The sequence below is a fragment of the Toxoplasma gondii genome, chromosome V, assembly GCF_000006565.2.
Source record: "Toxoplasma gondii ME49 chromosome V, whole genome shotgun sequence".
Lineage (NCBI taxonomy): Eukaryota > Apicomplexa > Conoidasida > Eucoccidiorida > Sarcocystidae > Toxoplasma > Toxoplasma gondii.
This window is the reverse complement of record NC_031472.1, coordinates 3,121,894-3,148,498: the sequence shown is the minus strand read 5'-3', so window position 1 is coordinate 3,148,498 and position 26,605 is coordinate 3,121,894. Positions and strand designations below refer to the sequence as shown.

The window sequence follows — 26,605 nt, the reverse complement described above, 5'->3', positions numbered from 1 at the left end:
GGTAGGAAGTTAATGAGTAAACGGCATCTCTTGTTGGATCCACAAATGCTCATAGCACTTTATACTTGTGCGTCGAACTTTTCGCCGAAATGACACTCTTTAGAAAGTACATTAACGTTATGATTCCCAAGGCTAGCTCGCAAACATACCTGTGGCGACTTCCGCTTTCTGTTTGTCTGCTGTTTGTGCTTAGAAAGGCTGCCCCTCTCCCAAACTGCCATCACTGATGCTAGTGATGTTCATGTGCGGTAAATGCATCTTGACGACGCGTTGCGTTTTGTCGAGCGAGTTTGGAGAGATCAGTGACAGTAACTGCGCTTTGGTCGTGTGCTACCGTGTTCAGAAAGCACCGCGGGTGGTAATGAGCACTTTTCGTCGATTTCTGAAGCCCCGTAGTTCTCGTAGATGAGAACGGACGGAGACGAGGAGAGTCCGCAGACGAAAATGGCTCACACCATGCAGCTCTGCCTGAACAAGCAGTAGTTCTGGAGTGAGAGATGAGTCTGCCGTCGCTGTGTCCCCTCTTGTTCGAGTGTAGTCAGGCTGTCGCACCTCCCATGGTAGGAAAATACGTGTTGTACCCGTACTTCCGTATATCAACGTGTTTTTGTCGAAATTCTTTGAACTTCGACCAGCGTCCCAGCTAAGAATAGCAAAAAATGAAGGCCCCATACCTTGTTTGCTACACAGTGTCAGCCATTTTCATGTTGACAGTGAGAGTGTCCTCACTCCAAACAGAGGAGAATCTTTGTGATGATATCTCTCGTGGCCTTAGCCTTGTTGTTGACTCTGCTGAGCCCGTCGTCTTCCGGTGTTCATCCGAGTTTCCCCTCCTCCGCCCAGAGATTCATGACCACGTTTATACATTCCACGAGGGCGTTTGCGAAGGCCCTGTCGATGTAAAATCATTGATTTCTGGTGCTTCTGTGGAACCGCGCGACGGCGAGGCGGTTTTACACCTCAAGCATCTGCCACGCAAAGGCAGAACCCTATGTTTCCAGTGCCAAGCTTCAGGGGATGGCGAGAATCGGAGCTGCCTACTGCTAATAACGGTGAAGACGACCAGTGAAGATGTTCCGTGCTCCAAGAGTTCCAGACAGGAGTCTGGTGTGGTCGACGCCGCATCCGCACTGTCGCTTCGAGGAACGGTCGACGATTCTCTTATTTGGCGACCTGCTCAGACAGTTTTTGTCAGCTATTGAGAAGCGACGCACCGCGGAAAAGCGTTGCCTTATCGATCCAAGGTTTTTCTACACATTATTGCATAATCGACTCTGGGGCATCCGCTGGAACTACATATCTTCTTCAACGAATCTACAGTAGACTGGAGTTCGTCCGGCAACACCAATCAGTGCAGGGATTCGCGACCCACTGCTGGCGAGGTTCCGAGCAAGGCGACGCCAGGGGTCAACATTATGATGTTGTGCGCTCATCGGCGGTATTTTCGTGCAGAAGGCTCAAGAAGGAAGTGGGACCGATGGTCGGTCGCCAGGAGCAAACGGGGCACATATTAGAGTGCATGCGGGATGGGCAGTTCCACTACAGCATGCAGCTGGCTAGAGTTCTCCGTTTTCTAGTCCGATCGTTTGTTGGAGTTTCGAGTGTGACTCCATCGGACCTCGACGATACTGTGATCATGTGTAGGCATAATGAAAAAACACCTGTATCAGAGACACTTTGCCTGAATCCCATCATTAATGGAAAGCGCGCTTCACTGATCAAGATAAAACTAAAGCGAGACACCGCGTGGCAGCCTCCAGACGGTGTCCTCTGAACCGTGACGAACACCGCGGCATCATGCATCGTTTATTTTATTTGGCGCTGTTTCCTGGTCTAGGCTGGTGAGGAATAACTTGAATTCAGAAAAGGTGATCATGCGTTCTGTCCAATGCCTAGCGACATTCTTTTAAAATCGACGAGCAGTGTAGCGCTTCATGGAGTCGACTGTGTGGTAGATCCTTCCTTCTTCAACCACCTTGGCTCTTGCGTCAGATGCATCAAATGCCAACAGACTGAATCCCCTCCTAAATCGCGGTCCTGAACAGCTGCCGCTAATAGCTCCAGTGAAGCCAACATAGTGTGTTTGGGGGAACCACTCACGACTGCAATACTTTTCTCCGCAGAACGGATGTTGCAGTGACCTCGAAGGCACTGCGCGATTATCTTGTCCCTGCGCTTCCTTTTAGTTTTCGAAGTCGCTGTGCGCAGACTTGATAGAGCCTAAGGGACACGACGGATGAACGGGAAGTCATTTCCACAAAATGCAGCTTCAGTGCGGGAAACATCCATTCCCGGATGCTTGAACGTCGACATGAATCCTTGACTAAAAAGCCGAAGTATCGGCAAGAGGTGTATCTGCCAGCTAGGCGCAGGGAGACCACGAACAGGACTCCGTAGTACTCTTTCTGATATTAACACTGTCCGCTCTTCGTCCTCTGAGCGGTCCACATTTCTTCACAGTTGAAACGGTTACGGAGGATCTCGGGGCATGCACCGGCATCACGTGAACGTTCCTAAAAACTCTTGTGGTCGTGGCTGTATGTGAGTGGCGTGTGCTTATTATCTTTATCGTAGGTGAAGATGGGTTGATAGCACCGGTAACCTGCTAATGGGATGGATGGAGACGTTTTAATGCGAAATAGTACCATGTAGCTGCGATGGCATCATATAGCTCTCTACAAGATGAGGATTTGTTCAGTCTTAGCTGTCACATGTCTGAAACTGTATACGGCCAAATCTTCTCTATAAAAGCTTGAAGTCGACAACTTTCTTCAGACGTCTGGGGTCCAGTCTCTGACACAGGAAAGAGCAATTTGCCGTTTTATGGTACTGGGAGCGAGTCTCAGTCTCTGGCTTCAAGTAAGCAAGACTGCAGTGATAGGACGCAAAAGGGAGTATGTCGTAGCCCACAACAAAACACTCGCGGCATCCAATCACCGCTGCATCGGACACCCGGCAGGCCATAATTGAGAGTTGTGCTCCGGCAGAAGATTCCGATTTTCGACACAGCAGTTGAAGATCAGCATTTCAGTCTTCTCCAGTGCAGAACGGATCATTGTTCTACCTTGCAAAGGCAAGACCACCGTACAACCAATACAATTCGAAAATATGCAGAGGATTCGTTTCCAATCATGGTCTGTCACCGACAGCTGATGGATGTGCATGGGAAAAACTCGTGCTGCGAATATAAAATAGCATACATGTGCGTGTCCTGTATTGTCGATGATCTGGTTCTCAATCATGGCATCGCAGTGGGCGGCAGAAAGTGACGCTTAATGGTAAACGTTTTGCAGGTCACAGCTTCCGACAACAAGCATGAATATGCGTTTTTTGTAACCCAGATTCTCTCACAGTCTATACCCGGTATCGGGATGCTGCAGCTTCGAGACTGGAATGAGTGGGGCTCCACCTTTATAACGGGAGATGGTCATAACCTGCGAAATCTTGTTAGATTCACTAACGCATTACAACATTAACACCGACGCTGTACGCCAAGTCGCTCCCACCTTTCAGGACAGTGCCTAGCTTCCCTTGGAGTCTTTCTTTGTTGTTTTCATTGAATGCAGAGATCTAGCATTGGAACTTCTGCCGAACGTCCCTGCTGTGCGCAGAACGAGATCATCCCGCATGCAGCGCGCATCTATGGAACCACGGATCAACCCGTGCTTTCACCCTTTTCATAATTTCTGTCGTTTTCTTAAAACCCTCGCACAAATCCAGTGTCTCTATACGCCCAGCAATACTACATCGTAACCGCAACAGGGACGGTTTCGACGGCTGTCAAATGCGTATGTGTTACGACCCACGTGGTAGGTCTCCGGACGCTTGTTTGGGGCGACGTACGCCCCGCTGTAGTCGATAACTTCGATTCTCTACTTGTTCGTCTCCGTCTATCGTGGAGCCTGTCTTTTGAATACAGAAATTCAGCGCAAGCATATCTCGCAATTTCATATGTCGCCGTCAGCTGTAAAGGCTTTGATGTTGCTCCAAAAAGGAACAGGTCAAGACCGTAGGATACGTAGCTGTTAACGTCTCCAACAGGCGTCGTGAAAAAGTCAATATCGTTCTTCCATTCAATAATAACGCGATGGACAGAAAAAGGAAGCTCGCTTCCCTGGTACTGCCGCTTGCAACGGCCCTCACGGCTGGCTTTATCCTCGCTGTAGTAGGAAGAAGCCCATGTAAAGATGGAATACTACATCAAATATCGCGTGATCTTGCTGCAGAAGCATATCAGTATAAGGACTGGTCTCCCTCCGAGGATAAGTGCTGCTGCGCCGTGTCCGCAGCTATAGTTAACGGAATTACGCGTGACAGATTGGCCCAAGAAAACACTCCAGAAGAAAGTTCGAATCGAGTCCTAATGCTGACAAAGGAAGGGATTCTGGACAACAGAGTACATTATTTCAGGGTTCTACCAGGAAGCAAATTCATTATCAACAATGTAGGAGGCCGAAAACTTCAATTCGGTCCCGAGGACCCCCCACATCTCTATGTGACGGCACTCGGGGAGTACGACTGCGTCGGACCTCTGTTGCCGTTAAATACTTTGTTCCCAAAGGTCTCCTCAACCAAAGAGTGGTGGACGCATAAAACCAGGCCACACCAAAAGTGGATTTTAAACACTCCTGAGCTGTCAGAAACAGAGCACCGAGATGCGGGATTTTGCATCACAGTGACAGACGCTGGCACGAAGAAGACCATAACAATTAAGCTGAGAGTCGGGCTGACGGCAGAAAGCTCCTGGACGTAATGTAAAATTGGGACAGTCTACACACCAAACATTCAAGAGCTGCTTCCTTCCTTAAAAGTATGCAACGGATCCTGTTGGATACCAATGACAGTCAGGGTGTGTAGGAGTCCAGTACTTTGCGTCTGAGCACGCCACTGTTGACCTTTTTTGGCAGCTGCTTGTGCCCCCAAGTTACCGAATCTCCCCTGTTGAAGAAGACAGAAACTAGGCTGGCCTAAACCCTAAACATGTGATGCAACACAACGTGCCAGTTTGCACCAGGTCGATAATCTCTCTGTATCAGACGCACAGCAATGTTTGTATTGTGAAACCGGCAGATCCGGAAGGACTGATTGTAAGCCTTTACATTCGTGGGAACAAGTGGCTCGAAGCGTTTCTTAGAAAGGGCCCATTCAGACTGAATGAGCGAAATGTTTATGGCGAGTATGCGAGTGAGTCGTTCTCTGTCAACTCCCAGCATTGTTGAATGAACCATGCTACGTAAACGGCTGTGGCTTGTGAACCAACCCCAAGTTGTCCAGTAGTCAATTGCTTCATCGTGCACAAACATATGTAACTGTCTTTATTGGTTTGATGTTTGTACTTCGGTACAGCTGTTTGCTTTCTTTTTATCTTAGTTAGTTGTTCTGGCGTGCTGCTAACCATTGTGAGTTGCAGTGTAGGCGGCTCGTACGCCTTTGATATGAAGTAATACGGTTTGTACAGGTGCGCAATTAGTTTTTCTAACGTTAGACTTGAGGATCTCTCTGACTGTTTTTCTCATCGAAAGACTAAGCCAGAAGCTTTGTAAATATGCAACCCATAATACGCACTGAATGTGAGGTACAGTGTAACACACCTCGTCTAATTCTCGGAACTCTCTCGAACTGCACTAAGATCGTCACTATGTGTGAGGCAGGAGAAGGCGCGGTTTGGAAACCCACGAGCTGTCAATTCCGACTGAATGTAGCGGATACGTGAAACAGATCTTCTCGACACCAACCGTAGCAGTTTAGATGTGGCATCTTCTGATCGAGCAAGCTCTACGGGCGCGTCCGAAGTCCTGCTCTCCGCCTCGCGCGCACCATGCTTACTTCTCTCGTACCTGATTGGCTAAGTCGGTCGAAAGTTTTTCCTGTACTAGGGAGTTTTTCCGGTGTCCAGAAAACGCTTTTCGCCACGGTGCGTAAATGAACTAGGGTGTCTTAGTCGAGTGGCGCGGTGCGTGCCTTCTGAAATCTGACTTCTGGTCGCTCCCTGTGTTTTCTGGCAGATAGCATTTGCTCAATCTTAAAGTTGCATGTGTGTCTTGTCGCAGAGAGAGTTTATGAATCTACGAAGCCATGAGGCTTCTCTTGCTACCTCAGCGATGCGGTGTCCGGTGAGCAAGAATCAACCAGCCACTCTTATAGCCACATATAATATCTCCCCGTTTATCTCAGTTCTCATGGACCACACCTCATTATCTCGTAGCTGCTTGATGACGGGGGGCTGCGGGTGTTTCGCATCAAGAAGAAACCATGACTTTGACTATCGTGTACAATGCCATCAATAATTGCATCTGGACTCAAACTGTGACACCTGCCGGTCAACCCCCCCCCCCACGTGTCGCCAAATTTTTCCATGCCTACACTTCAAAGTATGCTTCGAGGCACAGCACAGCGATATGCTGGTTCTATTAACTGCAGCCATTGTCGTAAACGCACAACTGAGCCACAAGGGGCCGGTGGGTACGGTCGCGTCACACTCAACCAGTGGAACGGACACCTAACCAGGAGGTCTTCACCTTGAGCATACACCTCGCCGGGTTAGTGTGGTGCTGGCGATGAAGTCATTTGGGAGGTATCACACTGGGTCCCCATAAACCAAGCATTCCTGCTTCCTCGTCTCCGTTGCGTTGAGCTCTCGTTTACGCTGCGGCCAACTGGTTTAGCGGCCGGCTCCAACTACACTGTCGAGCGCCCATCGGTCGGTGTTCAGTAAATGAGGGTTCCAAATCAAATATGGAAGCTGTCAAGTGACATCGTCCTCACAGATGTGTTGCAGTGATACGATTGGCGCCCCGAAAATACTTACAGCAGCTCATGGAGCTGGAAAGTTGCGCAATGCCCTGCCGCATCCACTGTTGTGCCATCGCACATTGCGTAACATGGGTTGATATACTCTTGTCCGTTCCGCCCACACACGATGTGGATGTCTGGTGGGCAGTCACATTCTGCAAGACAGCAATGTTGCGTCAGCCACACAAGAGCACGATGGAGCGCGTAAGACAGAAATTTTTGAGAGACCGGAAGTATTACTGCTTTGTTTTGATATCAGTGCTACCATGCTGAAACGAGATTCCTGTCTGCCAGGGAGGATTGAAAGACAATGTTCTCTTTGTTCTGCACGCCTGCACCCAAAGTGGAAAATCCCATGCAAGTACACCAGCGGCCTCCGTATAGGCCTTCTCTGATGCAGCCTGAAAAACACTTAGTTTGCTGTGAACTATCTGTTCCAGCAGGATGGCACGTGAAAACTCCGGAGAATAATTCTTCGAACTTGGGAGACACAGGCCGCAGTGGTAGGCACAATACTGTCACCCACAAAAACACGCTCATTTGCAATCTCTTCAGCATGTCGTACCTTGGCACCTTCGCGCTTTTGTTTCTACAGTTACGGATGCTGTCCTCGCATGACACTCTAGAGCGCACTGGCTTGGAAATGTTAGGCCAAAGTGACCGCAGACGATGCTGTCAAAGTCGAAGTTGCTTGCTGTCGGACATCCGCATTCTCCGACTGTTGAGATATTAAAGCCATCCGCAGGAAATTAAAGACAGTTGTGAAAGCTGGAGTGACGGAAAATCAAGCTGGAGACCATCTTATCGTTTTGAGGAACCAATCGTTCAGCGCACTTGGACTTCTGTAATCACTGGTAGGTTAGCTGATTGATAAATCTCGCCCCAAATGATAACATTTGCTGGGCTGGTGGACTACACATAACGTCGTCAACATTCCATCAGCCACTACCGGCTTCCACACCTTGATCAAAGTAACTGGTAAGGCCCCGACAGCCTTTCACTGCTTGCAGTATGCCTTCAACCGCCGTCAGCAGGGGCACGGATTTGCTTATTCATGGCTTACCTCCTTCGTAGACGTCGTTATACGCATTCTCTCCGAATTCATCGAGCACTTGAGCCCTACCGGCGCAGAGATATCCTTTTCCGAGGAGAATGATACAGGCCACCTTTTTCAGCGGTCGGTTCATGATGTATACAGAATTAGAGAATCCGTTTACACACTGGAGATCACTATGACGGGCGTTGTCCATTTGAGCCAGGAGGTTGGCTTATTGTAGAGTGGCTGACGCAGAATGGCGGCCGATACATTTTCCGACACCGTATGGCCTACCGCAACTGTACTCACACATCGTCCCGGATCATGTCCGCGATTTCCCAGTTGTCACCTTGCTGCAGTTCCGTCCAAGATCGAGCTGGTACACGACACATGCAAGAGGACATTCTCTGTAATAATTACGGATTTCCTAGTCCTGCAGAAACAGGTTTAAGCATGCTTGTTTTCGTACGACAGCCTCCTGCGTCGGGTGTAAGGACGTTGTTAATGAACTTTAGTCATCTTTACAGGGTTTCAGGCGTGTCCTTGGCGATGTCGCTAACCTCTGTGGAGGAGTGTGTACCGTGGACCAGGAAGATCGAGTCAGGGTTCCGAATACCAGGCCCATGCAAATCTTACATCATTAGGATACCATGCGAACTTCCACGCTTTTCAGTTCCCAAACGCACGAAGCCTCGTGCCGGGCTTTGTGCTCAAGGATGCAATGCCGTTGAATTGACTGCGATAAGATTTTTGTATCCAGAGACGCCTTGAAAAATCCGAGTGATCCCACATTGAATTGACGGCACAGCAATAAGACAAATTAACATCAAGGTATACATCAGTGTGCATCGCGTCCATGAGGAGACTTGAATTCTTTGATAAAGGTTCGTGATTTCCAGGAACCACAGTTGTAGCAATGCCTGTGGGGCCCCCTAAGAGGGTAATCTACGGGTTTTCTCGCAAGGGAGTTAACATGGAGGGGAATATTGCTTACTTTCCCTTCATTCGTCGTCAATCGCTCGGAAACAGGCAAACAGGTAAACAAGAGATCTTATGGTAAGGGTGGTTTGCAGAAATGGGAGAGACGAGTAACAACTGAGACTGGCACCCAAATTTGCCACTTCAGTGTAAATGCGCCTGCAGAAAGGTGATGCTCTCTACTCCAGACGTCATCCGATTCATGAAATATATAGCCTGAACTACGACATCACAGCTACGAATCTGGCTCACACTGAGATCTCACACGCGAATGCAACCCGTTGAAGCTCATTTGATGTTCGCCTGCAGCAGCGCCTGCTCTCAAATAGTCCCTCAAGGAGTGAAAGCGGTTTTTTTGTCAGTTGGCTTTCCCGGAAGCGGATGTGGTGTCCGAGATATAGAGGCCGTCCCATTTCAATGCCTACGCGTTATCTAAACACAACGGCTACCATTCACTGCATATAAATACTACGTCTCTCAGTGTTAATTATCCTGATACGTTGTGGACGGTGTGCAGGAGGCGGGTTTGTCAGCATCTGCCACTCGACGACACAGTGTCCGACGTGGTGACTCCTTCGAACAACAAAGCGCAAAACTTCGTGTCGTCCCTGTCGTGATGTGGAGTAGAAATGAAGTGCACACTGCAAGTCAAACGTTCTCAGCGTAGTCACGCGAGATGCACTAAAACAATATTCTAGGCATGACACCTGCCGCACTGTTTTAGCAAAAGGCGGGCCACCAGCGATGCAACACATCGCACCCCTATGCTCGGTACGTAACTGAACATCTACAGACATGGCAGCGCGTAAGAGACACTTTGTTGCGGAACCTTTTTGTCTCCTCAGTTTTGCGTGATGGTTGACAGTGACCATACAAAGACAATGACACGTGGTCATAAAAACCAGACATAGTTCGTATCCGGAGCTGCCAGTGTTACCGTATCTTCACATGTCCATTCGCTGACGCTCGACACACATGCACGCGTACACAGCAAGAGAAACCGACTGCTTGGCAGATCTGTTTGGTGTTATTCCAATGTGTGAGCCGTAAAAGAACAAATTCTATTCCTCCGGAGGCAGGCAAGCAACGGCAAAGGGCACAATCAAGTGCTCACATTCAGCCACACGAGCCGGCGTGACACGTATCCTTATTACTCAGAGCTGCCCGCCTCGCAGAAACACGCCAGAAATTGTTTGTTCAAACACTGAAAGGAACGATCTATGAATGAAGATATGAGATCATCACGGGCGGAGTCGCGGTTTTCCCGGCTATCCATCGCGTTCAGAGCGTCTGGTTTCAAGCCTAGGGCCTATTCAAACCCCAATGAAAGGTGGCACCCCAAGGGAGGGTTCTTCCGGCTTCTGGACCACCTTATTCAACCGGAACAGTAACTCGGATAAGGATGTCCGCCCACAGTGGCTGTTTCCCTCTGTTTCTCATGTGCTGCATGAAACTCCTTTCGCACCAAGACCTGGGACACTAATGGACATGGCAAAATATGTTGAATGGACTAAACACTTTTTCATGTTTAAAGTTGGCCTGTGGCGTAGTGGGGCTGTTGCCACGCGTGACCACGTAAAATACCACTGACTGTTGGACTTTTGGTTACACGTTGAAGCCATAGCAATAGTATGGGACACACCGAAATCAAAACGATAGCTACTTGCGTTCACTTGTCTCTACCTCACGGGTAATCTTTATGAGCTAGGGTGGACAAACCCGCCGCAGTTCGCTGATAGCAACATGGAGTTAGTTGGCTACTATATCTCCGGCGCCTCGTGCAACAGGCAGTACGACCGTCGAAGGGCTGGCTCCTGTTTCGGTTGAAAAAGGACGAGCTCCACGCATTTTGCTGTTCGCTACGTATTAACACGATGGAGAGTTGTTGCGCTTCCAAAACTAGGATGAGGTTCAGCTACCGCTACTGTTGGGCGCTTCATATCTATCGACGACATTGGAGTTCATCTCGGGATCGAGAGCGGAACAGTCATACGCCACATCGGATCTGTCGTGGGGACAAAATTCCAAGCTCTCTCACGTTCCCGTCTAGTTGTCAAAACCCTTGGCGTAGCTACAGCGCCGATGAGTTGTCTCAGTGCATTTTCGGCTTCAAGCGGCAGACAACAATCAAAATGACTCAATTAAGCTTAGTACCAATCCGTACCTTGCTGTTTTGCGCGACTAGCTGGGTCTTGTAGCCAGTCATGAGTGGGGCTGACATCACATGTGAAGAGGCGATGTAGTTATACATCTGTTCGGGGCTGCGCCTGCGACTTTCTTGTGTCCCGTCTCCCCCACCGAACTTCATCACGTTTTCAGAAACGCGTTATAATCGTTCAAGCTGCATATATCGCACTCAGGTGACAAAACATGTGATGCGCCTTCTGTGTCAAACAGTGTTTTCACTATTGGACAGATGATAACCTCGTCGCTACAACCGACAAGAATATCGTCCTTTATAGCCTTTCATCAGGAGACGTCTCCGTGCATCGGAATAAAGTAGACAGGACCTCTCGTGGATTTCTGTGTGTGCCATCACACCGCTGTAAAGGTGAACTTTGCACGTCCTTGTGTCTGTAAAGCCGAGCGAAGAAGTAGAAAACGTCCCACATCCCTCGTCATTCGGGCTGTGGTAGGGTTCTCGTTGAGCTGTTTCCGCGCGAGTCACAGATGTACGTTGCTGTCATAGTTAGGAACCGTCCCCGTAGTGTTCCGGGCTCTTACTGTGGACCTATTAGGGAACACGAGGGATGTATGATGTATCGCAACAGCATCTTTGAGGACCATGCGTAAAGTACGGTTTAGCGATGGATTTCTCGGTATCGCTGCTGTCAGCCGCTTCCAGAATTCAATGCTGAGAAGATCGTCCAAAAGTACTGGACGTATGGCCAATCCAGTTGTAAAACTGTCGGTGCACATCACTGGGACCACTTGGAACAGCGTATCGCAGTTTCTGGGCACAGCATGGAAGAGAGACCTTGAGACTAATTCTCTTTGCCATATTGGGAGCTGCTCTACTTTGATTGTGGCCTTCGCATCTATCGTCACCTCCGGAGTACGCCCTCGAGGTCGAACACCTGAGTCTGGGCTTGGCCATGTGACCCCCCATTAAACATCGGACATAAATGTTTCCAATAAGAGGCAACAGGGCAATTGTAACCATCGTAATTTCAGATCCATCGGAACCAGCGTGTTAACAGTACTCTGAAGCGATCTATACCAACAGCAGCAGAAGCTGGGATGATGCACAGAAGTAAGAAAAAGGGCTTTGATGCGGTGGAATTTGCGATGTGCCCCAGTGTGGTTCAGAGTCAGACAAAAAACTGACGGTCATGATATATTGTCAAGATGACAGCAGACTACAGAAGCTCACCGGACAGCCTCATTGGATCCTCAGGCCGTGGCGAAAAGACAACAGCCACTTGCTCTGGATTCTATACACCAGAGTTCTCTACATCCATGCTGGGGGTAGATGAGTTCGACAACTCTGCGTCTTCCGCGCACATTATCCCGCATCCTGTCGTCTTCCCCCACTCGCAATACATGCTGAGCGCTAGAAAGGCTCCTGGTTACAGTGGCTCTGAATTTTCGATGGATTTTCAAGACTTGGCTGAGACTTCCAAAGGCGACCGCTGTTCAGAACATTCACCCCCTCTGCAAGCGGGACAGGTTGCCCGCGTCCCAAGCACTCAGGGCAGGTCTTCCTCTTCTGTTCTCCCGGTTGATGACACCTTTAGAAATATTCAGGCAGACGCACATCAGACACAGTTCTTCCCGGCCGCTTTTCCCCTGGTGCAAGCTGAGAGGTCCGTCTCTTGGAATGAAAACAGTCCCTCTGTTAAGTTTGACACTAGAAACCTGCCGCAGCAATCGGTGGCCCGCTGGAAGGGCTTTCCCAGTTTCTCGAGCTCGAATTGTGTGCGGAAGCTTCGTGTCTCCTGTGACACACCTGCGTTGAATAGTTCTGAACCTTCACCCGCACCTGGCAAGAGAAATGAGGCTAGAGCTGATATTCAAGACGAGGTGGCTACAGGCATGACAGAAACACAACGTCCTCCGGATTACGATCAGACTCATGACCCATTTATGCCAGTAAATGGTGAGGGATCAGCGGGAATTGCGGAGGAATTTACACCAAGAGGAACTGATAAGGCGCCATCCCCTTCCACAACGACTTCAGGAGTATGTGGCTCGGCAAGTGCCTTTAGCTGTCCTCAGTTTTCCATTGCTGCAGGAAGCGCGTGCTGCACATTTTCACCGTTCAAGCCGCTCGGTACATCCACCAGTATACGCTTCGCGAAGTGTATCTCCAACGCATCGACATCCTGCACCCTCAGCGGGGAAACATCTCAGCGGAACCGCAGAGATTCAGCTCCGCACTCACTACTGGACCTGGGGAAAAATTTCTGTGGTGGCTCTCTGCAGTCAGCATGTGACGCTTGCCGTTCTGCAGGTTTCAGACCCCTCCTCCGTCGAACATCCACGGCGCAGACAAAGTCTGCCCCGTTGCCTGAGGTGCCTGCTAGAGCATCATCTTTCCCGGACCCTCGCCGTGATGCCACCGAGCACGTAAGCACAGCTGTCGGATGCAGACTCTCTTCGTCTTCTTCGACGACGGCCGCGATGTCCAACCTATTATCATCAGACAGCCTGAGCCAGATGCCACACACCAGCTGTCGTGAGGTCAGTGGGAGTGACAACGAGTCATCCAGCTGTGAACAAGGCTTTATGAAAGGTGGTCAGAAAGACATTGTTACACTGTGTCGATCAAGGCAGCAGAGAGGAGATGCATTTCGTGGTTCTGTGATATCCACTGTTCAGTGGAACATCAGCGCCGACAGCCCGGAAACGTTAGTATGCCGGGGAAGACAGACCGAGACAGAGGCTTCTAGCATCAGGCCAGCAGCTCCGGGGGTGTCCCTAGTAGCAAGCCGGCAAAGCGATAAAGGATTTACCACTTCACAGCAAAGGATCAGACACGTTTCGGTTACCAAGAGTCCTAAACTCATGGAAAACAACAGGTTCTCGGCGTCACCGCAGCAAATGTTTGTCCGGCATCTACCATGCCAATCGGTGCCGTCTATCCTTCGCCTTGATAGTGGTGCGCCGAGACAGCAGGAAAACGCCTTGGGAGAGCAGAACGCCAGTCCTCTTGGAATATCCGAGACTCCGCCGCAATCACCTTGTATTCGACGCAGCTGTAGTGCCAAAGCGCACACTACTCACCGAGTGGGCTTTTCCAGATGCGAGCGTTGTGTTGTTGGAAGCGAGGCCCAGCGAGAGCAAGCATTTTCATACAAGGCGCACCCTTACTGTCACTATAAAAAGCCATGCCGGGAAAATTCGAAAAGAACAGAGTGCGTCAATTCACAGGAGACCATACAGCGACAAACAGGCGCACCTTGGCCCAATCTGGGAGTGCCTGGATACTCAACCTCCGGTGTTGCAGCAGATGACACGAGCAGAAGCTTGTCTCAAGTGGCACCGGATAGTTGGTGTGTATGGAAACTGAACGCTAGGACAACTGGAACAAACGTACACGGGAACAGCAAAACGTTTGCCGTCCACGAGGAACCAGACCCGCATCAGTGTGGAACCGGATACAAGCAACTACCCATAACCGGAGAGGAGTTAGTACGGAAGCACAGCGACTGGTTGACAGAGTTCGAGAAAACAGAAGCTCTTGAGTTTCGCGAGGTGTGGTACTGGGGAAGGTCCAGGAAAGCACCTGCTGGGGACTCCGTAAAAGCAAAGGATTGTCATAACAACGGCTTCGATGACAGTAGAGGTGACTACCTTGCAAGTTTGGGAGATCACGTGAACTACAGGTTCGAGATGATTGCAGCCCTCGGGAGAGGCTCCTTCGGTCAAGTTTTTAGGGCGTTCGACCACAAAACTGGGGGTTGCGTGGCACTGAAAATTGTACGGAACAAGAAACATTTCCATGTCCAAGGGTGCGTGGAAGTGCGTACCCTGCAAAAATTGCTTCAAAACGACAAGGATGACAAAGGCAACGTCATCCATATGAAGGAGCATTTCATATTCAGGAATCACTTGATCATCACTTTCGAGTTGCTGAACATGAATTTGTACGAGTTTCTCAAACGAAATACGTTCAAAGGCTTATCATCGCTCGCGATACGGAGCATCGGTATACAGTTGCTACAAGCTCTGCGCCTTTTGAAGCGGCAACAGATAGTTCACTGCGACTTGAAGCCGGAAAACATTGTTCTAAAGAATCAACTGAAGTCCAGCATAAAGGTTATCGATTTTGGTTCAAGCTGTCCCGAGGGAGAGATGCCCTATTCCTACATACAGTCGAGATTCTACAGATCTCCCGAAGTCCTGCTGGGATTGAGTTACGGCTGTCCTATTGATATATGGTCGCTTGGATGCATCCTGGCCGAACTCCAAACTGGACATCCTCTTTTCGCGGGGGAAAACGAAACAGATCAGGTCAGTTGTATAATGGAAATATTGGGGCCGCCTCCGCTGTACATTATTGCTAAATCTCCTAGACGACGTATTTTTTTTGATAGCAACGGCGATCCAAAGCCGTATACAAATTCGCACGGGAAGAAAAGGCGAGTGTCCTCAAGAGACCTTTCTACTGTGCTTCAGACAGACGACGTTCATTTCGTCGATTTCATCCGAGGTAAGAAATTAAGCTGGCACACACCGACACGCGGACACGGAGATTTGGATCCTGTGCAGCCGTATTGGAATTTGTGGAAGAAAATCACCAGCTCACAAATACGGTTCAACTTGTTTGCAACCGGGAACTTCGTTTCTTCAAGGAGCACCATTAACCGCTAAAAAGTCAACAAAGAATTCTCTCCAACCAGAAAATGTTCCGCCGACAAATTGGCGTAGACGCTAAGAGGCGGGAGAAAACCGACACAGTTCAGGCCAGCAAGCTGCTCGTTATGAATCAACCGCATAAAGCCGAACCGTACTTTACAAGTATCACATCACATGCTTTGCGTTCAGAGTTGTGGTTCTCTGTAGCACGGCTCCTTGCTAAACTAAACCCCAAACTTACATGGCCTATCTGTATGTATATTTTGCCACAATGGCGCTGTTTTTCAGAATGTCTCCAGTGGGACCCGTTTCAACGGATCACCCCGGAGCAAGCGCTGCAGCACGAGTGGATAAAGCAGTTCAAAACACTCAGACAGCAGAAACAGCGGGAGAGTGGCGAGTATCAGCGCTGCAACTGATACCTCGACAAACTCATAGGTTAATCAGAGCTCTCGCCGACAGCCGTGGACGAGCGGCGGACAAAAACAGTGGTTTTCGAGACAAGATTGCCGACCAGGCGTAAACGAGAAAGTTGGTGAAACACAATGACTCCACAAACGTCGTAACGTGTAATCTGTCGCCAATGGGACACTGGTGGCCGGCTGTCGGGATTCACCCTGGCCACCAGCGTTGTTGCTACCACGCAGTGTACCGGGGAACATGATTATTCCCCCGCGTGTTCCGATATATCACTATTGCAGGAATGAAACGTGCTGTGCGTGCAGACGCTGGCCACCTCCGCAGATGCTGTAGTGATTTCACATTAGTGAATGGTCAATACAACTGGATACGCAGAGATTCAACTGCATGCTCGTCTTCACTGCCATCATATTGAGGCACAGAGTCCCTGATGTCTTGTAAGAAAATCCAGGATACGCTGTGAAGCAATGCGGCGTTTGTCCTGTGCTGTTGTGAACCCACGATTGTCACGTCCCAGCCCTTCCATCGATGCCGAGCCGATATTACAAAAGGTGTTTTCTGCATCGTCTTGGCAGAGAGGAATCAACGAGTATTCGCAGCGGGAAGAAGTAAATCCACCAAGAGAGGCATAGGCATATTCGGCTGATATAATCCTTACGCTTGGGCTTGAAGCCTTCGCCGATTTCTGGCGTTGTAACCCGGCAAAAAGAAAATGTGTCGCTTTCCACACTGATTGTAAATATAGACTAAATCCTGGAGAAGTGAAAATGTTTCGTCCCCCGTCGTGACCCCCGGACCTTGGTGAAGCTGAGGCACATAGCAACGACTCAACCTGCCGGAATCGCCCGTCAGTCATACAGGCCTGTGGCGGGTCCTCCGGAATGACATGCGTTAGGACGTGATTTCATTGAGCAACAGTTGGTGGAAGGGACGGTTATTGAATGTACTGCATATTGACATTATTGAATGTACTGCATATTGACATTTCTGTCAGATTTAGGTACGGTTGCACACAGTACGGTCTGCGGGCATACTGTCATTCCTAGTCACAACCACAGTGCCAAAATAATGGCTACATCTGTAGGAACATGGAGCGTGTGTGTATTGGTCTGCGATCGTGAACACCGCGACACCCACGGCTTTCAGTAAACTCCTTACACGGTTTTCGTTACTGTGGACTTTAGGGGCAGACACCGTGACGGCTCTCGAGCATCGCGTTACTTTCAGGTCTGCTCATAATATGGCAAAGATTGTCGGAAGCAGGCAAAGGAAAGGCTGCTTGCCTGCACAAATATTCTTCAAAGCACCCCTCTGCGGCCACGCTGGCCCCACATTCGCTTACAGGACGGCAGTATCTGGCCGGCTCTACACACTTCATTGCCTGATACCCAAAGTGTCGGTGTCCTATAAGTCATGTGCTGCAGGACGAAACCTCACTTGCTACAACAACCTCTGCGTGTCACGTTCGGGAGTGGAAAGGGTGCTCCGATCTGCCTGACAGCCTCACGGCTGAACGCCGTATAACGCAGCATCAGACTACTTGCACTCAGCATTGACACACTTTTTTCGCCTAATGGTGGCCCGAATTCCTGCCATCAGTGTGAATGTTCATCCTTAACACAGCTTGGGCCATCCACTCACCAAGCGTTTGTTTCTCGCTTTGAGGTGTTACGCATCCGCGTTACCGAATCCGCAGTTCAGACAGAACCCATCTGTCCAGACATTCAGCAGTGTCCGAACACTGACACAGAAGAACCGCACTTCTCCACATCATTGTGTATGCCTTTTCAAGGCTTTGTTGTACAACGCCCGACCACGTCCTTTCCCTTATGGATTTTAGTCAATGTAACAGATATGAATGCCACTACGGTACTGTACACTGATGTGTTGGGTTATAGGTCAGTTAGCTTTGGGCTGTGTGGCAGATGCAGCCAATAGATTCAGGCCTTCGTACCGGAGCCAGATCGACAAGGGCTTCCAGCCCCATAATGAACCCAAGAGACACCAAGAGCTTTGTAAGTGTGTTCAATGCGTTTCTAAAATCGTGCTTCTACAATGGTTACTGTCTTAGCTCTTAACATAGCGGCTCTTCGAAATCTGTACCAAACGATCTAAAACCGTGATGTCGCTGTGTCACTTGACGGGCAGTCTTAGAAAGCATGATGCCTGCGAACTGGACATGCGAGACTACACTGTAGCTGCCCTGCCAGTCGCACTTGTTCCTCGAGTGACGCAGAGCAGGTACTAGGGTATAGAAGTCGTCTGTTCTGAACGACTCAAGCAGACGTCTCAGATCAAACTGACTTCAGTGGCAGAAGACGTCATCTAACAGTGGTGTGGATTACCACTTGTATAAATATATCATCTCCTGGCGTGTCTTTCACTTCGGGGGCGTGGTGAGGCTGATGGACCAAATAAATTGATCGTGGGTATCTCAGGAAACAGTGCAACGTCTGGCGGACTTTCGGAGTGACCAACGTCTGAAAAGATTCGTAAGGGTTTCGCCTCGTTGTATCTGAATGCCTATAAGATTTTCCAAGCAATAGGCACTCTACAATTCCTACTATTGCTGCATTCCTGCTGGGGCGAACACTGGTTCTTCATCAACACTCAAGTGCGGATTTGACGCCCCGGGTGCTCGGTAGTGAGTAAGAAAGAGCCGCAGAATGCGTGTGCGCTTCTCTATCGCTTGAACACTTTTCAATTGGCCACGACTGTCTGCAACCTCAGCATCATGAGGAACATACACACACAAAAGGACAATGCTGCGGAATTGTCATGTCGCCGTTCAATCTCTTTTCCTACCTTACGCAAACGTCCCTCTCTGCCGAGTGGAGAACTTTCTGTGGTCACGGTCGCTGATGGTAATGCCGAATTGATAACCACGTCCATTCCATCATCTAACCTCCCGCGAGTTAAACAGGAGGAACAAACGGCTGGCTCGTCGGAATCGTGTGCATCAGCCACTTCTTTAAAAAATCAGGGCTGCACGTGGATTCGCCGGAATCGGTGCATGTGGGAAAAGGAGATATCTTCTACTGGTAGAAGCACTGGCACCGCGAATCTCCCATTCCACACGTCGCCCCACTTACTAGGCAGTGCCAGTTACCAATCTGCTGGGGAATCTCATCGGCTGACACCGATGCCAGCTTCTGGAACCACAAGGCTGCGACAACGAGCTGACGAATGCAATAGAGGAGAAATAGTTTGGGTTTCTCTCACAACGATTCCGCAGGATGAAAGAAACACGCCCCTCCGCGCAATCCCATCTTTACTCCCTCAGCAACATACGCAGAAGCTAGACGTTGAGGAATCAAAGAAACGTTTTCCGACGGCGACCGAGGGTCAGGAACAAGAACTGCACCATGCAGACGATATCAGAAAACAAGACAGTGACAACTCAATAATGGATCATGCTTCGCTTGCGACTCCTGACGCCCGCAAGCGGCAGCTGCCATTCGGCAACTCCTTCGAATGCACCTTTGACACAGCAGTTGCCCGCTCCTCTTCCTCGAGTTACCGATCAACTGTATTCTCCAATCCTTTATCTCGACCAATAACTTCGAGTGCCGACCTGCTCAGGAGAGCCAATAGCACCAAGTTATTCCCCAAAACTCATAGCTGTTTTTCGCTTACTAGAGAGTGTTCATTTCTTCTTCAGAAAAGCAACAGCGAGCACTGTACTGAGGCATCGCATATGGTAGAGCATTCTGTGCTCCTACTCTACATAACGGGTATGCTTCATTGTACCTCTCCAGTAGCGAGCATGTGGACGCAATATGTACACCATTCAGTTTGTATGAGTGAACGTGCACCACTTCATTAGCTAGTCTATAACCTAGAATGTTACCCTTGAGTTTTGCCGACGCATTTTACCTCACGGGCCGGTCGCTGGCTTTGAGTACACATGGAGACTGGCTCGCTTCTTCCACGTTCGGAAACAGGCAGAACACTGGTCTTTTAAGACGTTTGCTGCTCGCTGTACACTGCTGCCGACATCATTCGAATGGCAAGATATTGTTTGTGATTGAAATAAGTGGAAGCTGCCGGTGCTCTTCGCTAACGCACCGCGGGTGCTATCCCACTGCTGTCAGTCAAGTCGTAGTCCTAGACGAAAGCGATTCCAACATCTTGTCAGAGTCGTTCCCTTGTCTACGGGAAACGGAAATGGGAGACTGTTCGAGGTTCTCTCCAGCACAACTCAAGAAAATAACTGTCACTCGTGGTTGGACAGTCCGGAGTGACTCCAAGTTCGATAGAGATTTAACATTCGGGGTGGATTATCTCTGTGAAAAATATCATTTGGTATTCTAAATGGTAAATCGTTTACTGTACATGGCCAAACACGCTGACAACTTCCTCTGTATTTTCTCCACGTCGGAATGAAGTATGAAGACTTTGTGGGCGGCTGTCTATCGGTCGTACATACGCTCGGCGGAAGAGTGAGAAACGTGCCTGGGGACTGACTCTCGTCTGCTGTGGCCCTATTCAGCATGGAGGGACCCGCATATCCATTATCGAAAGCCGGATGGATCCTGGACAGCTGTTCCAGGAGAACGGCTTGAACCAGTCCCTGAGCCGTTAAGCGACCAACCTCAAGCAGCGTGGTCCCTTCTTCCACCTTACCTGAAAGCAGCTGCAAGATCGAATCCAGCAAAACTATGGATGGCATGTATATCTCAATCGTCGGTCGAGTTTCTGCTTAACGACGGTAAGCATTTGACTCTCATGATTAAGCGTCATGCGTCACTGATCACAATGCGGTCCCTGATGTTTTACCTGACACAAGGAGTCGCGAGGGCCCTTTGACCGTGGTCCATGAAGGACAGTGGTATAATCTTGGTGAGACACTCTAGTAGAGCAGTCATACGTGTACAACACGCATTCAGCGAGCAACGCCACCTCTTCAAAAAGTGACCACTATGCGGCGAGGATCGTGCTCCGAATGATACCACCGGTGTAATTCCGAAAAGTATCAGCGACGCTGATGCTACACATTTCTCACCGTGGGCCTGCTTAATACAAGCCAGCAAGAAATAAAACTGGCCCCTATCATACACACCCACCGTACATATTAGGAAATACCTACAACTGTAATTGACGTAATGCTCCATGGTCCGCAGGACGTCTGTCATGCTGGGACAAAGGTCCCGGTGGCAAACATTATTGGATCGGCACCGAAGGACGTTACCTCTTGCACAATGGAATGGTTCATACTCTCCTAGACCCGCCTCAAAAACCAGCGTTGCTCAGAAGCGTGGAAGTGGGCAATTCGCATGCCACAATTGCGTGGAATCCTCCGGCGATGTTAACCGAGAATGTTGCTGGTTACAAAGTGTATAGGTAGGAACAGGCCAGACGCCGTGTTCGCGAGGTTGTTCTAAGGTCTTTGAAGAAAATATCACAAACTTGATTACTGGGCTGTATCTGAATAGGGTGCAAGTCAGTCGTCCTGGAAGCAGAAGCAGGAAACCGCGAATGAAATAAAGCCAGTGAAAAACTCTTTTTTGAGGTCGACATTGACAGCTCAAAATTTAGATCACAGCGTATCAAAGTCAACCTTTGAGATACACACTGAGTCCGTCTTCGTTCCTTCGTTCTAGGGCCTGGGAAAACTATGCAGAACACTGACGTCTCACAACAGCGACCGGACCATAACGTATGGTCGTCGAGTGCACCTTCGACATCGGCGAGTGCGTGCCCAACATAACCCTTTATCTGCGTGACATGCAGAGAGCGTAGAACCACTGTAGCCAGAACACTCAATAAATCACCTTGGACTAACAAAAACGGGTTACTGCCTGCTCAGATCCGGTCCTATGAGTCTCTGTATCGGCAGAAATGACAGGATGATAGCGACAGTGGATCCAGGTACTCGTGTTTACTCGGATACTGACTTAATGGGCTTGACAACTTACCGCTTCCATGTAAAGGCCTTCAACTATCTTGAACAAGAGGGCGCTGCGAGTGAAAAAATCGCAGTGCGGACAGGCGAACCGGGAAAACCCTCAGCTCCCTGTGAGCTTGCTTGCACGGGGCACGGACAAAAGAGGTACGAAATATCTGCTTGTCATATCGCTCACGCCTCGTCGTTAAGCTATATTCTGCCGGGGAGGAAAAGAATGAAGAGTGTCGTTACTGCAACGCAATCAGCATATGTCATACCCAAAAACGCACCATGAGATTTAATGAGAGACCTGAGGCTGTGGTCCCTGCAGCATATCTGCTACAACTGTGTTGCCGTTCCGTGGACAGAAGGGAACACTAACACGAATCGCAGAAGAGACGGATTTTGAAGGGCTTATCTCAAGCAAACGCTGAAATGGGAAATACCTGTTGTTCGTGGATATCGGCGTCCACACGCCCGCACACACGAACTGAAATTGGATTCCTCGTGACAGTTCCAGTCTCCCTAGAAATAAATGGCCTTCTACTTTCTAGGTTGTGGCACAACGTAATGGGGTCCTTGAGAGACCAATCGTTGGGCCTTGACGAGTAGAGTAGAGCCAAAGGCTACCGACAAAACGATATCTAGTATCAAGCCTGTCTGTCTGAACGACACTCAACTGAATCTGCAGTAGTCGCATGAGTTCCGTTTCTAAAAAGCAGCTGAAGGAGTGATAAGGTTGTCTTGCGTTCTTATCATCCTAAACTTGTGTCGTCTCGAGTTTGCTATCCATGGGTTTCATATTTCCTGCGCCATCTGCTGTTGCAGCATCCAGATAACATGGAAGGCGCCGGCTGATCATGGAGGCGCTCCCATTAGATACTATCGGATCTACAAAAATGGACACCACCTCGCATTTGTGTCCGCCCTTGCCGGAACCATTCCTTCTTTCGTGGACGACACTGTTACTCCGACAGAATTATGTACATATCGGGTATCAGCGTGGCATAATCTGCCGCCCGCAGGCTGTGACGAAACACGCATCCCGATGAAACCGTCTGCAGACCCCTTTGACTGGTTCAAAGCTTCTGTTGGCCGCTCACCCATTGAGGGTCTTCTATCCGAACCCCTAGGAGTCAAGGCAGACGACATGCTTCAAATGCCTCGTCTGAACGATGCAAAGCCACATATTCTGCTTCAGGGATTTAATTGGGTGTCATCGCGTAACCCATACGGATGGTATAGAGTTGTCAAGAATAAATTGCCAGATATAAAGCGGCTTGGTGCAAGTATCATTTGGCTGCCGCCTCCCACAGAAAGCGTCGCTGCCGAAGGATACATGCCAACCAGATGGTGTGTCAGAGTCCTACGTGGTCCGGGAACGAAACTGAATACGAACTGACGCCCTAATGGCGATCTGACAACTTGACGAGATTGCTCATCTCGTTGACCGTCTTGCGATGGTACAATTTCAGGTACAACTTGAACAGTAAATATGGCAGCCAGGAGGATCTCAAGACACTGATAAGAACAGCGGCCGACGACTATAATCTCTCTTGCTGCGTGGACGTCGTGGTGAACCACCGTAGCGCCACTAAACAAGACAAACGCGGGCACTGGACTGTTTTTGAAGATCCACATTGGGGCCCATGGGCCATCGTTTGTAACAACCTTCAAGGCTATAAGGGTGAAGGAGGTTTCGACACGGTACGAAGCAGACCGTCACTCCCTCTTACAAAACGACTTCTGCTTTCCACAACTGAACCTGGGGGTTAGTCGCTCAATGCCCTCGAATCCTCTATATTCGCAGGGTACACGGGTAGACTGCGCCCCTGATTTGGATCACACTAACAAACGAGTACAGGAAGACGTGAAAAAGTGGCTCTCCTGGTTGGTTAGAGAGATTGGATACACTTCGATCCGCCTGGATATGGCAGGCGGTTACGGAGTCGCATTCCAGGTGAGCGAACCGAGATTCGGGGGTAAAAGCTTGTCACACGTCTGACATTTTCGACTGAATGCCCTCTGGGGTGCTTTGGTGGTCTCCAGTGGCATGTAGCTGATGTCAGTGGTGGCCCAAAGCGTGTGCCGTGGATGGCAGCAACCACATCGACACTGCTTACTTATGAATAGGGCTGCTGCTGGAATATTTCGGTGTTCCGTGTCACTCTACAAAATACGCAGAAGTCGTATATTGACAGCGTCGACAGGCCCTTCACTGTAGGCGAATACTGGGATGGATGCACTGAGACGCTGGCTAACTATGTTAGAGCTGGTCAAGGATCATTGGCCGCCTTCGACTTCGCCCTCTACTACGTACTCAAACGGTGCGTGGAGTCTCAACACTTCCACGAATTGAACTCATGTGGGCGTATCAACGGGCTCATTGGATTGGTAAGAACGGCGACACAAGGCCTGGTGAAAGCAGCTGGTGTCGATACCCTCATCACCTCAGAGACGCTAGCCTCTCGTTACCGAACCACAAACAGGTAGATCTACCTACGGAAAATGGATAGATGATCGCTTGAAAACTGGAACATCCCCTTTTCAACTCAGTGCGTCTACCGGTAGCGTCTCAGGTAGGGACAGGGTCACTTCCGAGAACTGCTCTGTCACCATGGCAGACATGACTTCCGCGGCGTCATCGCATGATTATGTGACATGGATGGAAACTTCCTGGAGTTGCGTACCGCCACAAAGGGTTTTGAACTTCGAAACATGATGCAGTTCGACAACTGCAGGCTTTATTCGTGTTTTCAGCAAACAGTCGCGAACAAATGGTTGTCGCGTATTAAGACCATGACTTGTGAGAGTGATTAAAAGAAAGAACCCTTCTTTAAACTCGATGGGAGATATACACATGATTTATCACATTAGAAACCAACTCTCCGAACACTGTGTTATGCTAGTCTTGCTTCTCCTCGTCTTTGTTGTTTTTAGAATTTGTTGAGATAAGCTACCGAATCCGGACACTACGCGACAGCTTTCTGATAGGAACTGAATGAATACAGCAGATGCTTGGGGGGTGTTCTATCAGGGTTTATCTCTAACAGGGAACTCAGTGCATATGAACTAAGGACCGCACGAATATCTTTCAGACAGCGTTACTTTTGCCGATGGTTTCTTGTACCAAGTTGCACCTCGTGCTGAAGCCGTAAGACATCTAATTCCGACACTGATTGCCAGGCACCGGCGAGTGAAATGAGATTATCCTCGTGTGTCCAGCCCTTGTAACTGTGACTGCAGTGCGCTATAGTATCATTTTTGACTTCGCTACTTCAACGGTGGTCACGAAAATCAGTATACCGCGAGGATTGTTTTGAATCAGTACATGGTCACAAATTCATACACAGAAAGCTGACCAGGTCGCCGTTCGATTCTTCAGTGTGCCAGTGCTTTCCTTGACGGACGTGATGTTTTTTGCAGGAACCTCAACTAGCAGTTACATTTATCGAAAACCATGATACGGATCACTTAGACTACTGCACTACATTCGGAGGGGGGAACCTCGACGCTGTCGTAAGGTGTTTCCGAAGGCTTGCAGTTTATCGAACGGTGCCACTATCACTAACTAAACTGTCCATATCAGTATAAAAGACACTACCTTACCAGGTCACTCCGTTCGTAGCTAGAGTTCTATTTCCGCTGTCAGAACATGCTGACGAAGAACATCAGGTTGTGATTTCCTCTCCGCAAACTGCATCAACGCTAGTAATACCAGGTCTCACTGCTGTCTCTTCAACGTCAACTGCAATGGAAAACGTATGCTTTCGATTGGGGCTCTTGTTGGCAAAATCGTGGATGAACTTCAACCACTTGGTGTTTGATTGCCCAACTTGTTGATATTCTGCAGGTGCATAAGCCTATTCGGAACTTGAACACCCATGTCGTGTGAACGTGCTCGCAGCTGCAGGGATACGCGTTTTTACTGACTCATCCAGGAGTGCCTAGTGTGTACTGGAACCACTTTTCCGACTATGGACCTTACTGCAAGTAAGCAAAACGAAGACCATGGAACTGGAGACACTGACGAAGAGTGTGTGAAATCAGTGTGCCTAACGGTACTCCTAGAATACGCAATTCAGGAACGCGGTGTTGTGTTTTTGCGGCAGTAGTGCGTCTGTCTACTTTTCAAAAAGCTGCCTTTCGTCTTTTAATCGTACAGGGAGAAACTTCAAGAATTATGCGACGTTCGAGTGGGCCAGGGTATTCATAGTACAAGCGGCATTTTCATGTCAAGGTATGAATAGTCCGTCGGTGAATAAAGAACCGTGTCTCTGTCAGTCACAACCAGTGATCAGCACGAAAGTCTGACATCTACAGAAAGCCTTTCGAAGTCGAGTTCCTGCATCCTTAGGACAGAAGAAGGCCTGTACGCGGCGTATATTTCGTCCCAGTCTTGCTATTGCCGCCCAGATACGGCCAATGTTGCAATGAAGATAGGCTTCAAGGACTGGGTACCAGAGGGACATAGATGGAAGATCGCCACCTTTGGCAAGAATTACTGTGTGTGGACCCGATGAAACGAATAAACAGTGGCAGGGGCGACCCCAGCATAGGCGACTTAGTCTACCGTCTGGCAGGACCGTCTTCCTGGTTGTGCAAACAACTGCGCATACTAGCGCCACCGCAGAAGTGCTTGACCATTCCGACGAATGGCATGTTCGTGCCATTCACTGCTTTCAAACAAA

General features: G+C 49.3%; 4 protein-coding genes across 4 annotated transcripts; 3 read left to right on the top strand and 1 right to left on the bottom strand.

The window, feature by feature from the left end:
- Positions 1-659: 659 nt before the first annotated feature.
- Positions 660-1,202, top strand: SRS21 (SAG-related sequence SRS21; the record flags this gene model as incomplete). The annotated part of the gene is made up of 1 exon (XM_002369064.1): positions 660-1,202. The coding sequence occupies one exon, from the start codon at positions 660-662 to the stop codon at positions 1,200-1,202; it is 543 nt and encodes a 180-aa protein (XP_002369105.1).
- Positions 1,203-6,804: 5,602 nt separating this feature from the next.
- Positions 6,805-7,979, bottom strand: TGME49_283470 (Kazal-type serine protease inhibitor domain-containing protein; the record flags this gene model as incomplete). Its single annotated transcript, XM_002369065.1, has 2 exons — positions 6,805-6,947; positions 7,856-7,979. The coding sequence occupies 2 exons, from the start codon at positions 7,977-7,979 to the stop codon at positions 6,805-6,807; spliced, it is 267 nt and encodes an 88-aa protein (XP_002369106.1).
- A 4,418-nt stretch (positions 7,980-12,397) lies between these two features.
- Positions 12,398-16,026, top strand: TGME49_283480 (cell-cycle-associated protein kinase DYRK2, putative; the record flags this gene model as incomplete). Its single annotated transcript, XM_018781897.1, has 3 exons — positions 12,398-15,262; positions 15,428-15,461; positions 15,896-16,026. 3 exons carry the CDS (start codon positions 12,398-12,400, stop codon positions 16,024-16,026), a joined length of 3,030 nt encoding a protein of 1,009 aa, XP_018637756.1.
- Positions 16,027-21,927: 5,901 nt separating this feature from the next.
- Positions 21,928-26,437, top strand: TGME49_283490 (Alpha-amylase AMY3, putative; the record flags this gene model as incomplete). Its single annotated transcript, XM_018781898.1, has 9 exons — positions 21,928-22,079; positions 22,743-23,267; positions 23,390-23,621; positions 23,725-23,874; positions 24,099-24,308; positions 25,341-25,433; positions 25,822-25,907; positions 26,080-26,154; positions 26,272-26,437. The coding sequence occupies 9 exons, from the start codon at positions 21,928-21,930 to the stop codon at positions 26,435-26,437; spliced, it is 1,689 nt and encodes a 562-aa protein (XP_018637755.1).
- Positions 26,438-26,605: the final 168 nt, after the last annotated feature.